This window comes from Oxyura jamaicensis, chromosome 3 (assembly GCF_011077185.1).
Source record: "Oxyura jamaicensis isolate SHBP4307 breed ruddy duck chromosome 3, BPBGC_Ojam_1.0, whole genome shotgun sequence".
NCBI classification, from domain to species: domain Eukaryota; kingdom Metazoa; phylum Chordata; class Aves; order Anseriformes; family Anatidae; genus Oxyura; species Oxyura jamaicensis.
Genome location: NC_048895.1, coordinates 81,718,685 through 81,735,728, shown reverse-complemented (window position 1 = coordinate 81,735,728; position 17,044 = coordinate 81,718,685). Strand labels below are relative to the sequence as shown.

At 38.3% G+C, this 17,044-nt stretch overlaps 1 protein-coding gene across 2 annotated transcripts in view; it reads right to left on the bottom strand.

Annotated features, from left to right (window-relative positions):
* Positions 1–109: 109 nt before the first annotated feature.
* Positions 110–17,044, bottom strand: part of SNX14 (sorting nexin 14) — a 53,893-nt gene continuing 36,958 nt past the window's right edge. For both annotated transcript variants that reach the window (XM_035322763.1, XM_035322764.1), the window contains 12 exons: positions 15,758–15,959; positions 15,577–15,660; positions 15,340–15,440; positions 14,860–14,971; positions 13,132–13,172; positions 12,829–12,948; positions 6,145–6,268; positions 5,496–5,660; positions 4,318–4,413; positions 3,453–3,544; positions 3,214–3,270; positions 110–321 (listed from right to left, as the gene is read on the bottom strand). In XM_035322763.1, coding sequence (XP_035178654.1) covers positions 283–321; positions 3,214–3,270; positions 3,453–3,544; positions 4,318–4,413; positions 5,496–5,660; positions 6,145–6,268; positions 12,829–12,948; positions 13,132–13,172; positions 14,860–14,971; positions 15,340–15,440; positions 15,577–15,660; positions 15,758–15,959 — 1,233 coding nt within the window. In that variant the 3' untranslated portion in view covers positions 110–282. The remainder of the gene's footprint in view (positions 322–3,213; positions 3,271–3,452; positions 3,545–4,317; positions 4,414–5,495; positions 5,661–6,144; positions 6,269–12,828; positions 12,949–13,131; positions 13,173–14,859; positions 14,972–15,339; positions 15,441–15,576; positions 15,661–15,757; positions 15,960–17,044) is intronic.

Sequence of the window (17,044 nt, the reverse complement as noted above, 5' to 3'; positions counted from 1 at the left end):
GTCTCCTATGTTATATCATCCCGTACTTTCACATGCGGAGGTTTGGGGGAAACAAATCTGCTTACTGATAGCAGCTAAGTAAATTTAAATAAAAAGTACAGATATGTTATTTACTTGTAATTGGTATTAAATTTTAATGTCTTTATTGCATAAAGAGGTTTTTAGAACTTAGATTTTATGTTATTTACAAGAAAATATACAATGCAAGGTTAAAATATCACATGTCCGTTATGTTAGTGCACGGCAAATGCTTCCGCCACGTGTCCAGCAAGGTCCCTGCGTTCACATCCAACATGACACAGAGCTAGCTTCCTTCAGACCCTGTTAAACAGTAATCAAAACAAAAAAGACTTAACTATGATAACACATATTTACATATGAAAGGCTGATCTGATGTGCAATGATTAATGATATTTGGAAACAACCACTTGAAATAGAGATAACAGAAAAGAAGGCTACAGCCTTCAGGTTTTAAATACTATCACTTGAAAGAGAGTAGATTCCTTCTCTGGAATTTCTCACCTCCTCCATTCTTAAATGCTACATATGCTTTTCCTAATGCAGCAATTTTCTGCTCTGGAAGTGGCACTAGCACATTTCTGCAACTGGATTTCTTTCCTTGCTCTGCTAGGAAAGCTTCTCCTCTCTCAGCTTACCTTTTATCTCCTATCCTGTCTGAACAGAATTCCAGGGGACTAGCTGTATTAATGTACCACAGGCAAAACATAAAAGTGCTTTACAGTTCTTATCGTTACAACTGGTACACTTAGGCATGCTGACATTAAACACAGTGATCCACTTTGTATCTGCATTGGTACACGTAGTAGGATTTGACTTCAGAATGAAATCAAGATGAATCTCAGGAGCGGGAAGTAGGTTGACATCCCCCCTTACAGAAATTTTCCCGTTTCTCCTATTGCTATTGCCCCTGCTGAATGCGCATTGCTCAAAATCAAACTTCCAGGAAGCTCCGATTTCTCCTTAAATGCTTACCGAGCTGAAATATTTTCTGTTCCTTATTGAAACTATGAACAAACTTTGATATCATGCAACTCAAGAAAGACCAGTCTGCTCAACAGAGGTAAGTCACTGGGGTCATTTTTTTCCCCAATAGGACTAATAACTAAGAACCAGCCATTAATTTTAACCATACGAACCAGCCATTAATTTTAAACTTGCCAATTAAAGCTGTTAGGAGGAAACTATTTTCTTCCTAAATGGCTTCACAGTCAGCTTGCAGTGATCTTATATTTTGAATTGAGGGCTCCACATGAAAAACACTGCCCTCCACCCATCATTTCTCTCCACCTTGCACGTGCCTTTTCATGCTGATCCTCCCTCATCTGCTTCACTTGGTCCAACGCAGTCCTACAACTCTCACTGCTGCATCCTACAGGCAAACATCATGGGAGCAGTCCTTTCTTTTGTTTTACTCTTGCTACACCCAAAACAGGAAAGCTGCTGAAGTTCCTGGTTGGAGCATCTTCTTTCCCTGTCCCCTGCTGAAGTCTGGCCCAGCAAATGCTCTCTCTGTCCCCACCATCAGCTTCAGCGAGGCAGGACATGCAGAGCCCAAGCCTCAACACTTGTGGTTCACTAGGACCAAAGGTAGCAGCAGAGGCCCCTCCTTGCCACGTGTTTTTCTGTAACACTGCAGACCAATCAAGCAGTGGCACGCAGTTACAGGGAATGAAAGGATGGATTAAGAAATTGTAAAAAACCTTAATCCCCATTTAAACTGAATAACCTTTTCTTGTTTTGTTTTCAAAGAAACAAATCTTTTCCCCCATTAAATATATACACTGTTACAGAATCGCAGAACAGTTGAAGTTGGAAGGGGCCTCTGGAGATCTTCCAGTCCCTTCAGCATCTTGGTGGCCCTCCAGTCTGTCCAGGTCTCTCTTGTAATGGGGGCTCCCGACCTGGACCCAGCACTCCAGGTGGGGCCTCACCAGTGCTAAGCAGAGGGGAAGGGTCACCTCCCTTGACCTACTGGCAACGCTCCACCTAATGTGGCCTGTAATACCATTGCCTTTCTTTGTAGCATGGGCATACTGCCAGTTCATGCTGCACTCGGCATCCATCAGGAGTCCCAGGTCCTTTTCTGCAAAGCTACTTTCCAGCTGGGCAGTCCCCAGCATGTGCTGGTGCACGGGGTTGTTCCTCTATTGATCCCTGGGGTACCCTTCTGGTTACTGGCCTCCAATTAAACTGCTGATCATCACCCTCTAGGCATGACCGATGCTTTAACGATTATTTAAATACTTAACACAAAGCCTTTAACTTTTTTTTCCAGCACTAACTGAAGACAAATTAATGTTCCTATAGATACACTGTTAGCTGCTGAGGTACAAAACCAGTTCAGTGCAGTAAAACAGCAGGGCTAAGTCAGGTCTTCCAATGCAGCACGCAGGTCACTAGGCTACTTCCTTATCTGCTTGGTTGGTTGGATCTTCTTTTGTTTGTTCTTAACTGTTTGAACACAGCCATGAATAGGCCAGCTAAGAGCTGATGCACAAAGTAGGTTAAACAGGCTAAGCTGGTCTCCTTTCAGTGAAAACAACAGAAGGTGCCCTAGCTTGTTCCGACATTTATCATTTGTTTCTGTTTACTATGCAAAACAAATCACTGCTGGCACTCCTGTGGTTCTCGGACACCGGGCTCATGCAACAAAAATCTAAGTGATAAATAAGGTGTTTTTTTTGTTTTTTAAAATGAGATGGATCACATACCTAGCGATATGCATTTATATAGAATCTGCACAACACAGAATGCTTTCTCCTTTATCTGGATAGTGGAAGTTAACATTCCAGTGACCAAATTTTGGGCAAGAAACTCTTCTACTAAATAGCCTTAAGAAAAATGCTGAAGCTCAATCTGAGCTCTGTTTACAGAACTCACTTCCTAAAGACAGAAAATGTATGAAATAGAATGGAGGCAATCACAAAGAAAGGCATGCAGATCCAGGCAAGTGATTATTCTGCCCAATAATACTGAAAGGCACCCTTACTGCATGCCAGGTGAATGGGCCAAAACAGATTTGCAGAGACCTCATTATTAGAAATGTAAGTAATCCAGATTTCAATGATTTTAATGCATTCGTAAAATACAGATTTTCGACTTATTACAAGGGAACAACAGGAAAAAAAAATGTAGCAATGAGCAATAGTAGCTTGAAGAAATCTGCAACTCTTGAATAGAGTTAGTACATACCTTACTTAGCTCTGGGAAGAGTTCTTGGATCCCAATGTCCAGTAGAACGTAAGTTAACTGAAAGAAAATAAAGCAAATAGCATCAGCCAACCATGAAGAATATGCCAGGGCAACAACATTATTGCTTTTTGTCTATTGCACTGAATGAGTCAGTCCTCTGCCATAACCATTCATTCACTTTAGGAAATGCTAATTGCTTTAGGAATGCAATGAAAAGCTTCTCAGGTGTTGCAAGTTACCTGTTTGTTGAGCACTGGTTGTTGCATGCCATCAAACAGAAGCCTGATGCCTTCGTATTTAGCTTCTTCCCCAATGCACTTGCCGACTAAATCTAGGCCAAATACCACCAACAAATACACAAGTCACTAGAAAGCACTTCAAAACAGCTATACTATGTAGTTACTGTATAGCACCTGGTAAAGTAACATCCTCTGCACTAGTTTCAGCTGATTTAAAAATAACTCCCTAATTTCATATGAGGGCATTTTTCTTAAGTCCAGCAATATAAAAAAAAATGTTTTTAATTAAAGAGAATTCAAGTTTTATGCCTCTAAAGTAGTCAACAGAAAAAAAACACTCGTCTGGTTCCTCGTCTTCTTAACTCCCATCTTTCAGTGCTGCAAACTTACATAATTATTACACTTCTAAAATTTCCATCTCTTGTCCTAACACCGTTTAATGCACAAGCTGGAACTTTGAAATTACTTCCTGAATAACCAAGAACATTGGCCGCTCTTCTCTAGTTTATACGGTGTAAGTAGAGTTCAGATTTATCTCGTGGCTTCACAATATCCTTTTTTTACCCAATCTTCATCTGGATAAAATATAAACCACACAAACATTCTAAATATGAAAAAAAAAATAGTTTTAAGCACATTTGTAAAGTTCTCATTTATGTTTTCACGCATGACTACACTACATACAACATTAGTCAGTAACAGTGAGGTAAGTGATGGATCTGAACTCTTTAAAAGTATTCTAGTCAACTCAAACCTCAGCAGCACGGGAATTATTTAATTTTGAAAGCTAATGTTACCGTATTCAGGTTGCACTTATGTTTGAACAGTTAACTGTATTCTTATAAAGAGCCATTAAATAAATAACCTGGAATGTATCTCATCATTTCTTCAAAAGTCTGCTTTGCCCGCTTCTGTTTATCCTGGAGAGAGCGAGGTTCAGTATTCTCACAGAACACGGCATCTGCAGCAAAGACACATTGAAGAAACTGTCTTTAGGCAGCTTTTTATCACTGGCATGAAAACGTTTTAGATAATGGCTTCAAAGGTGAGCTTCTTTTCTGTATAATCTTAACTGGAAGGGAATTGTAAGCCTCGCCAGATAATAGTCTTTTGATTACATTAGCCTCATCAAATCCATAATAACCCAGCTGCTTGAAGGATAATAATCTTTTGCCAATTTGTTTCCATTCTTTTCAAATTTTTAAAGCATTATCTTCTAGGTTTGGATCAATCCTACTTTAAGTTAGTTATAATCTCCTTACTTGCAATTTTCCTTGCCCTTTCAAAATTATAAGCAGTATTTACCTACGGCCCTGTCTCAAACTGTCCAAAATTTCAGATTTACCTAAGAATGAAAATAATCATTGTTCATCAGAAATATTTGCCACTCAGTTTTGGTTTTAGACTCTGAAAGTCTTACTCCTTGTCTTTTTTGTCTTTCACAATATTTTTCCTTGGTTTTATATGGACAGAGATGGTCTTGATTCCAGAGCTTTGGCCACATTTCATTTAGCTCAGACTGTGGTCAGATTATACTTCTCTGCATTTGTGAGCTTGTGTGTTGTTTTGGTTGTTGTTGTTTTGTTTTTGCTTTTATTTTTATTTCAAATCTCCTTCCACTTCCCTTATTTGAAAGTCAAAAGCACTCAAGCCCTCTCAAAAGTCACCACCATGAAAGGAACAACAACAAAAAATTAATGATAATGCAACACAAGTAAAAACTAATTTAAAGAAAGCATGCACCATTCGCATACTGACATACTAACACACCTTTCTTCTCTTTTTCTTGTGCTTTGCACACCTCAGCAAATTACTGTTTACAGTACTTTTTTTTATTATTCCTGTAATCATGATTGCCAGGCAACACGGCTAACTTTACATCTTTCAGCAACTAACTTTTGGAATCTTTTTATAGTTCCACTTGATTTTTAAAGTTCCACTGCTCTAGTCAGGAATTACAAAGTTTAATATGTAACAACAGAAGGGAATTCAATTATCAAGTTAAAGGCACACTTCTACATCAAAGACATAACCGTTACTAACCTCTCAGCAGTGTTATCAGGGAAACCAAACGGTGTTCCTGAAATAGCTGTTCCAGCTTATAATGCAAGTAATAGTCTGTGTACAGTTCCAAGGTATTTTTGAAGAGAATTCTTCCTCCCATCAAGAGATGATGCAGCCAGTCAGGAATGTGGAAAACTACCCTACCTGCAAAGTTACAGTAACAAATATTTATACGATTCTCCTAATAGTGATAATAAAGGAGTCACCTATTCAAAAGAAGAAAAAAAGACTGTGAACTAGCAGATATTTTAGTTTTGGTAGTACAGCACTGAAAAGTGACTATTGTCCACGTTGCTTATCGAATATTCTTTAAGCTACTTTTATAAATTGGTTCCAGAGTGTACAGAGCAGCCTAGGCACATCTGAGAAAGGGCACTACTCCCATAAAATTAGTCTGAGATGCAGAAAGATAAAACCCTGAACAATAATGAGATAAATTGTAATATTTTAGCACAGCAATGTCTTTTTTTTAAAGAGTGCTTATGTTCCTAAGCTGTGTATCGTTAACACTGCAATGCCTAGGTTATGACTAGTACAAATTTTATTTCTTACCAAAAACCCTGAACTTCATAATGAAAGTATATATATATACAACTTAAAAGAATAACTAAAAGAAATCATTTCTTACCGATATACATCAAGTAGTCATAGACACCTTCTACGGCCAGCATTTCCATGAAGTAGTTCTGATTTTGTCGTCTTTCTGTATTCTCAGACCGGTTTGCATTATTCTTGAATAAATCATTGAAAAGCTAAAAACAGAAGCATAACTTGGAAAACACTGCATTCAAAAATAAAAGGATAACCATCAGGTTTTTGTAGCGTGTTTGTTTTTCATTAGAAGTAACTTTGTTTTCCAGAGCTTTCAAAGAACTAATCAGTTTTCCATTATATCAAGTTTTTTAAAAAGCTGTTCACTTTCCAAAGGGAGAAAGCATAAAAAGTACACCACATGCTGCCAAGATATGTGACAACCAAAACCCCATGATTCAAAATGCAGCAGCAGTGCAACCAAGACATTAAATCACAGGCCCTTTTGCTCCCAATACCTTCACACATCTAGACTTTATTACAGGCCTTGCTCCTTTCATGCACCCTGTTCTGTCACTGAGAGGCATAAAGGGTACGAGTCTGTCAGCCATAAATTACAGGAGTACCCTACAACATCCGAGCATTCCTAAAATATATTGATGCCTCATATTTTGAAACACAACAGGTTCTGGACAAAACACTCACCTTTTTGCACACAAGTCCCCATTTTTCATTGCCAGCTTGATTATTTATACGAGAAACTTCATGTGTCTTTAAGTTACCAAAGTTTGGGTTTCTTTCCATTTATCCCATTTCCTATTTTATTCCTTTATCCTTCTATTTTCCCATGTTCCCCACCACAATCCCTCCTTTTCCTTGTCTTTGGTTCTTCCCTAAAGCATACCATAATGCTTGTAAAATGCCAAGATGTTCTGCCCTGCAACCTTTAAGGAGTCCCACGCCCCCCTGGCACTAATCCTTTCCTCCCAGTCCCACCAAGCCTGTGGGCTCCAGCAGTTGGAAAGGAAGAGTCCTCTGAGACCTGAGGCTCTTCACATCTGACAATACCTCAAAATACCCAGCGAGAGTTTATTTAAAATTATTTTATCCCCAAACCTGTTGAACCAAAGATCAGTAAAAGAAAAATTATACAAAATGGTACTGTATTATGAAAAGAAAGCTCCAAAGTTTGTGTCAAGCTTCTAACAAAAGTATCTCAGTATTAGAAGAAAATGCAGTGTAATCGTAGTATTGCCTAGACTGAGAAGACTGCTACTAACAAATTTGTTAGTAGCACTCCCAAATTAAAAATAGTTCCAAAGAACGGTTAGCAATTTGCTTGTACTTGGTTTATTCTCCAGAAAATTGTTCTCCCTGTAGTAGGTAAGGCCATAAAACATACAAATCCCAACAGACTGTGCATCGTGCACGTCTCTAAACAGCACGGTCTGCAGTCTTATGAAAAAATACATTAGGAAATCTGGCAAGATTCAGGTTTTGACTTGCACTTCTTCAGGCTCTTTCTTTTATAAGTGTTGACTTGCTGGCATTATCAGCTTCCCAAAGTTCACTCAAATTAAACAATACCAACTTGTTGCATAAATTACATGAAAGAGCAAATACAGTTAATGTATGTTTGACAACTGGAATCCAAGAAAGTAACAAGCCTAAAAAGAGCAGATAATTACTCATGCCTCCTGTATGAAAGTATGCCTGGTATGTTGTTTAAAGAACCCTGTATAAAATGAAGTCTATACGCCTTCTCAAAACTAAAACTACATTGGAGTAGTTGAATTCTTAGTTAAATTACTGTAACTTAAAAAAGAGCTTCATTTATTTTTTAGATATCCCCCACAATCTAGCAGAGACAGGACATAGTGAACCAACTCATAGCAGCCCACTGTGCAAAGCAGATAAAGTTTCAGGAGAGTGCAAAAGCCAAATTAAATGATTAATTCTGGTGGGTAAACTATATATATATAAAAAAAAAATGTAAAGGCTATCTTTGGGCAAAGCTTTCTGACTTCCTGAAGTTATTTTTACTTTCACCCCAAACCCAAAAGCAATACATTTCAGATACTGAACGTACCTCTGCACATGGATAATCTTTCTTGCTCTGTAAATACAACAGTTCTATGTTCATTGTCAAGCTTTGAAAGCTCATGCTTTTGCAAATGGCATTTTAGAAAGCAATAGCAGATCAGCGTACGCTGAAGTTAGTGAGCCAATGAGCAGTTTTTATAAATTATACTTCGCATTACTCGAGGATAATTGTTTACTATACAGTCTTTAGCAATGCACACCTGAAGGACGCAGCAGCCATAACATCTTTGCTCAGAATGTGTTTTGCCCTTCCCAGGATTTTGACTCCAAGGAAAGCAAAGTGAAAAATGTACAGCTGGATATCCAATACAAAATTGGAAATTATATTCCTCATTTAGATAAGCAGGTGATTTTGCTTTGTAATATTTCTGCTCACTTTAGTATTTGAGACATGATATAACGCTCACTATTGTAATTACACTAAAAAAGCAAGACTCCGATGTTATCCTTAGTCAGATCTTTAAGATCAAACAGTAACTGTGATTACAGCTCTGAAATATTCTTGAAGTGCTTTCAAGGGGGAAGTTCCAACATAATGGTACAAGCTCTTGTAGAGAGTGAAACATAAAAGGCCTGTACTGAGAACAAGCGAAGTAATCTCCTGTACAACAGGCTATCTATTGTACTTCAATGGGAAAAGCTAACAAAATGAGTACTTACATAAAGTGCCTGACAGACAGAACAGTTATTCAGCTGCTAGTAAGTGCATCCACACACATACACCCATACATTCCAGTACAGGTGAGAAGTTTATAAAAACAATAGCGTGATTACGAACAATATCCACAACCAGAGGCATGAACATCCCCACTGCTCTTCCTGTTCATTTGCGAAGTACAGATGACTGTACCCAAACAAAAAGAATCATAGAAAAGAAAAAAGAGTGTATGTAGTGTCTAGACCACATCAATTAGTGTATAGAAAAGCAACTGTTTTCCTCCAAGTAACTATGCATAAATATAGATTATACTGCTGATGTTTCAGAATAGTTCTTATTGCTGTTGGCAGGCCATCACAAGCCAGCAGAACAATGCCTTTGTAGGCATGTTTTTCAAAATCTGCATCAGCTGCGAAGTCCTGACCTATTCTAGCAGGTCTGACAAAAGTTCATTCAGAAGACTATCAAGCTGGTACAGATGTACAAAACAGCAACATAGCTAGGAAAGCTAAAAATCCTGTTTGGTGCCCTTAGAAGGGTGCAGGGCTTTTTGTTTGCTTCTTTGTTTTAACCAGGAGGGCTGGTAACTCTTTTGATCTGGTGAGTCTGATGCAGGATAAAAGCCAATTGCTAGTGGCCGTACTGAAGCTGACCGCCCTTTTTCATTATGCATTCATAACTGGAAAGTTTTCCACTGATATTTCAAAGACGCAAACGTATACACACACCAGGAACAATCAGAACGAAGCCGCACGCAGAAGATCTTTCAGAGAAGCAGGCACATTTCTGAGTGAACTCAAGCTTTCATCTGCCCTGCCTGACTGTTCAGCCTGCTGATGACGAGGAAGCCTGGGTGTGCCCTGTTCATGGCATTAGAATTGGCAGCACAAGCACCCGGAAACATGTCCTTGTACTCTCAGCAGATCCCAGCAGGCTGACACTAGAATAAACAGATCTGTTTCAGATAAGTTGCATGGGAACACTGTGGCAACACAACCATCAACTGAAAATCTACCGTAGCTTTCACCAAAAATTGCATGATGAAGAACTTTCTTGCTATGAGATAACATGCTCTTCTCACAGAGGGTGCCTCAGGAGAGAAAGGTGCTGCAGCCTGATCTGCTTTCCATCTTATTTCCATGGCCTGCTGTATCTCATCATTGACTCCATACAGGTAGCTCACACAGACGTTTTGCACACATCTCCATCACCAGCTTTTGCTGGGAAAGGGCACATGGCTGCTGCACAGTGCTTTTAATCTTCATGAAGAAGTCATGTGAAACAACAGAACTGAACAGCAAGTCTATGTATGCTACGTGAACTGGGGGTGGCCTACCTTCATCTACCTGTGGCCAGCATTTTCCAGCTAAGGTTCACCTGAAAGAAATTCAGTTAATAAGTTCAAACACAGCTCTCTAGTGCGGTGGTAAGCAGAGACGATTAGGAGATTTGCTTCTGAAATGAAACCCATGGTCCAAACTGAAGTGGTACAGCAGATGAAAGCAGCAAGCCTTACAAATCGAACCCAAGAAGGGACAAAATGTAAATGGCACAGCGCCTTGGCACCTGGCACAAAGCTTTTCCCAAGCATGGGCTGACTCAAGAAAGAGAAACTGGTTTCCAAATGAGGCATGAGCAGCATAGTAAATCAGCTGAGGAAGGCTGAATTTCAGTGTGCATGGAAAGACTCAGCAGAGACCAGAACACAGCACAACCTGTGCTATCAGATCTCTAATAATTGCAGTGACCGCGTGATGAAGTACCTGTGCTCTGGCTAAACTGGTAGATGGCAAGGTAATGAGCAAGCAGTCAGCACATGAACATCTCGTACGTATATGTTAGTCAAAATTTGTAGCATGAATTGAGCACAAACAGATCTAAGAATACTGCATATCTTATCATAGCACTGTCTTTGAGCACCCCTCAAAGCAAAGTGCCTTGAGTGCCCGTCGTTAAATAACAACCATAGTTCTGCCAGAGAGGTACTACAGTCTGAAACTTCCCATGCATTTACAGCAAGTGGCTCCCAAAACAAAACTGATTGCTTTTGGGAATAAATAAATCTAAAATATATGTTGAACCAATTACTTATTCATTTAATAGCCAACTACAATAAAGTTGCTTAGAGGAACAGTGAACTCACTCCCTCAGTAGGTAGTGAGAAGGAACAGAGAGCTGGTGCTAGCCTTGTTTTTTCACTCTGTGCACAGAAACACCCACCTGCTCATGACAAAAGCACCTTCTACAGGGTTAGCAGCGGTACTGCTAACAAGTTTGACAGACTCTACCAACTTGTATCTCCAATGGAGTTCATACATGCACAATTAGTCAGGGGTGATAAGGACATTTCCCCCAAAATACTATTTCTGAGAATGACATACAGAAAGCACAGCAAAAGAAATCTTTATTTTGTCTAAGGAAACTTCAGTATTATAGAGTGAAAACCACAGCATAGCCAGCTCTTGACTTTCCTGGGATCACCATGGCTGAAAAGAATTGGCAAGACCTCATTTCAAAGCCTGAATTTCTGCATGTGTACTTTTACAATGGCAACACACTGACACTTCAGGAAATTAGTTTATACTTTAACTGGGCAATGTTATATACTATTTGTAATCTCTTTACAAATCCAAAATGGTTTTAAATACCATACCACAAAGAACCTTTTCTTCACTGGAAAACTTCAGAGTGCAAAGCTTGTTCCTCAGATATTTTAAAGTATGTCAAATCTATCAAAATTACTAACACCAGCACTTCTTGACAGATTATAAGTACAGTAAAAAATTAACTGATTATTCATGCTTTGCTACAGCATGCTGCCAGCTGGTTTATGAAAAATATTTAATGTATTATGCCTGTACTGTTTCAAACAAGTTGAAAACTCTGCATCTGATTTTGAAACTGCTGATAGATTTATACCTCACTGTATAGACAGCAATAGCAAAACATCTGAATCTTGGAAATATTGCCCAAGGTTTAAAAAAAAGTCTTGAAATGAAAACTAGTAATTTTCTACATAAGCATATGAGCTAATGCTACATTGGCTGTACTAATTCAGACTTCAGGTTTAAAAGATGAAATCTAATCAAATTAATAGATTTAACTGCCACTGTGCCTAGAATCATAGACTGCCTTGGGTTGGAAGGGGCCTTAAATGATATAATTCCAACCCCCCTGGCATGGGCAGGGGCACTTTCCACTTAATCAGTATAGAAGCTTTGTAGCTGCAAATTCTGTAAATGTCAGAATACTACAAAAACATTCATATTGAGGGGAAATTAAAAAGGTCTATTTTTACAATGGCCCATCACCAATAAGAACTATAAATGGATCCTGGGCTTCTAGCTCTTGCAAGAAGAGAAGGTGCACAGACAGTACTTTTCATTAATACTCCTCCACAGCCTTTTTAAAGCTGCTGAAGCTAATGGAAATCTTTCCAATTGGCTTTACTAGGCTTTACAAATACATGTAGGTTAAAAAAGGAACTAGCTATCAAGTCAAGGAAAAAATCAGTATGGAAGCACTGGGCTTTAGCTGTGATGTTAGAGAGAAAAACAGTTAAGACCTATAATGTATGCTGGATATTAATGATCAGTACACTGTCATAAAACTGATAAACACATATCAGTACTTTGAAAATTTTGATCTTAAGAGTCCTTTGGCAAGTTGTACATTTGCCAAACACTCAAGCTTTTCACTTCAAAAATGAAGCATTACAATATCCTCCACTTCACACCTCTGCTTTCACTCCTCTCAGGACCTCCCAGACTGTCTACTCTATATCCTCATCTCCAAGTCCAGAAAGAACTTTAGGAGTCATTTACCCTAATATGTAATGAGTAAAATACAAGATAGAAAGAGATAAAGCTCTCTGCACTACCATTCTCTCTCATGTGAAAAGTCAAAACAAAATAGGTATGCTGTTTTATTTGTGTTTTTTCTGTTCATTCTCTGCATTTTCAGAGTATGGTAAATTTTGCCCACTCCTGTAAAGCGGAGAAGGAGGGTGACATACTGTACCTTCTTGTTGTTTTCAGAAGTCGGACTCAGAATTGTAAGTTCAGGCCTGCTTGGTTTAGGCTTGGGAGATTCACAGGAGGTGATAAAATTCATGATGAAAGGCTCCAAATGCTGACCTTTCTGAAATAAGATATGAGTGACCGGTCACTTGAATAATCTGGGGGGTGGGCAGCATGAGGAGGAGACAAACAACAACAAAACCCACAAATTCTGAGTTTTCAAAAGTTTTTGACTAGCCTATTAGTTACTGCACTGGTCAAATTAGTCATTGAAGTTAAAATGTTAGGAGCCTGGAAGACTTACCTCTTTCATCAGCTTGCCTGGAACAGATTTTATAATCTTACCTATAATTAGGAAAAAAAAAAAAAAGTTATCACTGCCTGACACAACACAACTCTTTTCCTATCAATTTTTCACAATGTTTAGGCTGTCCATTCAGACCACAAGCTCTTTATAGCATCTTGCTATATAAAACTTCAAAAATATTTGTTGAGAGTGCCTAATAACAGCAACATATGACAACAAATTACTAAGCTGCAATAAATAAGACATTTTTCTCTGCCACTCAGTGTTTAGTATTTCATTTAAAAATACTGGTTTAACTTGTTTTTTTTTTTCAAGTTGGTACAAAATGCTGTGAAAACAGTCTTTCACACATTCAGCTTAAAACCTAGTGCTTAGTATTCTTTAAGATGAGATATTTAAAATACAGACGATTATCTGATTTCTTAAAAAAGTAATCACAGCTTCCAGTGTCTAAATTCTTAAACCTTCATAAACGTTTATCCCAAAAGGTTAAAAACTGAAATTCTCTTCTTGCCCTAAAAAGATCAGCTATGGCTGGAGAGATTCTGGAAGGATGCAGTCTCGAAAATATTGGTGAGAAGAAGGTTTACAAATTGGATAGGCTACAGCTGTAGTTTTAAAAAGCAGCTCTTCTCTCCTGATAATGTGATATATCAGGATACAGCGTAGTTACTTTAAATGCTGAAAAACTAAAGCATCTAGGATTAGTTTTGTTTTAAGAAAAATACTGCTCTAAATGTCGTTCTTATCTACATATCATGAATTTTGGAACTTACATTGGAAAGTATGTAAAAGGATTAAATGATAATTAAAATTATTAGTTCTCATAAAAAGCCCTACCAAAATGCCACGACTTGTTAAAATAATGTTTATGGAAGGGAAGCATACCCTCAGACCTGAGATGCTTTACAGTGAGTACCCTAACCTTGTTTGAACAATGCAGTTTCATCTAAAGGGAAGGTTCACATGACTCTTCTGGACTACATTGGTGCCAGAACTACAAACGCTACAATTACACAAAGACAGAGAAACCACAGTGACTTAGCAGCTCCAGCACACTGCTGTGAGGAAGCCACATTTATGGCCAAGTTGTGAAGTTTCACTGTAGTTCACTTCCTGGATTTATTATCAAGTTTTCCATTAGACGTCAAGAATTTCTCTACCTCAATATCCACTTGGCCTACACATCACACATACCCCTGCTTGAAACGTTATTAAGCAGCTCATGTTAAAAGGGAACCAAACGCTAGTTAATATTAAAAATATTAAATACTGCACTTTTCAGATTAAAATGAACGGTTTTGATGATGAACAGTCTACACTCAAGGGTAGATTATATTAAGAAATAGTTTACACCATCACACTTGTAGGAAATGACTGACTTGTAGAGATGTAACTTGTGACAATGCCTAAGTCTTCTTGCCCTGTGAAGTTCGTTAGAGAAATCTTATCACCTTGCTTGTTGACACAAATGTGCAAAAGCGACCACTTAAATGTTTTTTCCCATAATTTTAAGGTTTTTTTTTTTTTTTTTTTTTTCTTCAAGGAAAAAGTACCAGCACACCTTACTTTGTGAACTATAATTACAAGAGCTGTGAAGGAGCAGAGTTCTTATTTCCCATATGCATATCCTTACACAAGAGTATCTATTCATTACTACTAATATTCAATCACAGTATCTACAGTAGTATTATTTGTTAGCAGAAACAACTGCATATTACATACCAAGATTCACATCAGGCAACATTTTATCAAGAAACTGAGTCTCCCCTCCATTAGGGGACAGGAAGTCAGCTAAAAGTTGGCTGTTACTTAGTTCTGGATGTTGCAGAAGTTTCTTTGAAATTGAAAGAAAGAGAAATATAAGTACTTTAATCTTCAAAAAATCAGTTTGCCTATAGCAAAAAATATATACACAAAGAGCATTATCATACAATGGCTTGGGTTGGAAGGGACCTCAAGTATCATCTAGTTCCAACGCCTCTGCCATTGGCAGGGGGGCCACCCTCTAGATTACATTACCATAGATATTGTCATCTCCAAAATATTTGTTTTCAGTCACACGAAATTTTACTGCAAGCTTTATTTGTCCACTTGAACCCTTTATATAACCCATTACTTAGAAACGAACAAAAAAATAACAGATTTTATTCACTAGTTTTGTATAATTAGCTTAGAATATTCTCTCCTCCAGAAGTCTGATACCTGCAGATATTCCTGAAACTCTTCCCTCTTGGATTTTAAGAACTCATAGTTCTTGGGGCCGATGATTCTCTTTGAGGGAAGCTGAGCATCAGGAAATGTACCTAATAAAGATATTGAGCAGGTTAAATTATTCTTGTAACAGAGCAAACACCGTTTTCTTCATTTTAAATTCCAGCTCAGTACTGAATAACAATCACAGTAGTGGGAAAGTAGGCTTCCAGGTGACAGAGAACATACCATGAAACTCCGTTAGCTTGGACTCGAGCACGTAAAATTCAAGGTACCTCCTGTAGACAGACCAGTGTTCAGGCTCGTGTCCCACTGAGGAAATAAATAAATAAATAAATAAATAACAATAGTAAAGATAAAACAGGTTTTATACCACTTGAAAGATTTATTTATCCACAACATCCCATACCTGCCCTTCTATCATTTCTCTCCACATCAATGCAGAACACTGGAATTCTCTCCTTTCTGTCTTTTCTTTCCAAGGAGGGATCATCAAAAAAGTCTACATATGGGATGCTAATTTTCCATGCAGAAAGGTTGCGGGGTGTATTTGGGGTAGTAACAGCTTCCTCGGGAGAATCATCTTCCATCACCATAACACCTTCTTCAATCTGTGAATATTCAAACATTCAATAGAGTTCTATTTTAATTGGTTCAGTCTACCTTTGCAGAACATACATGACAATAAAAGAATCCAGTCTTTAAGTAGACGCTCCAGATCACTAGGGAAAAAAGAACAAAAATCCATATCTTTAATGGAGTTTTCAGGTAGATAACTTTTTATTTTTTAGAGTGACTACAGATTAAGTTGAAGTTCGCAAATTTTAATAATAACTGAAAACTTTTGTAGTGCTATCAAGTTTCATATCTGATACTTCAGAGATGAGAGAGGGGAGAAAGAAGCAAAGCACACAAGAAGAGACAACTAGAAAAATGCCTCCCACACAGACCATCTGAGTGCTACGGGAACAGCACAGATTTAGCTGTGCTGCATTTTCCAGCATACTGGTACTCAAACTGAAGACTTGAGCTTATTAGGTCAGGCCAAGAAGCTATCTAAACACAAGAGACAGAAGTCAACAATGCAGCAATCTAACAGGGCTCCCACCCAAAAGCTGAATGTGATGGAGTATGCTGCAGACACATGAAATTGACTTGCTCTTCAAGGTGCAACACAGCCAAGACTGGGAGTGAATTATTTCCACAGGCCACAGCTAGTTTTATGCAAAGCCATTGTCAGCATCACTGTGTTTCCCATCAGTTCCAGTTTCAGCATCACACTCCCATAAAGAGAGACACCAGGGAGCAACACAGACCTAACCCTTGCTGGCTGTGTGTAGGGCAGCTCCAATGCTGAAGTTTCATAGGCTCAGACTCTGCACCATAAAATATGAAGCTGTTTTTTCCATATGCAAGAAGGCCTTAGAACCAGTGACACGTGAATGCTGAAGAAATCCTCCCAAACTGGAACTGTGATCCCAGCACCACACTGACATGCTTTATGTTCCTGATACTGCTCATTACAAGCAGGCTAAGCTGCCCACAGGTAATGAATCACCAAATCCCCAAACAGCACATTGAATTTTTGTGTCCTGGTACCTTTTTTTTTTTTTTTTAAGGATCACAAACAGAAAGATTATCTTAGATATTTAAGTTGAAAAATCCAAGCTTAAACAGCTATCCTTGAAAAGCAATT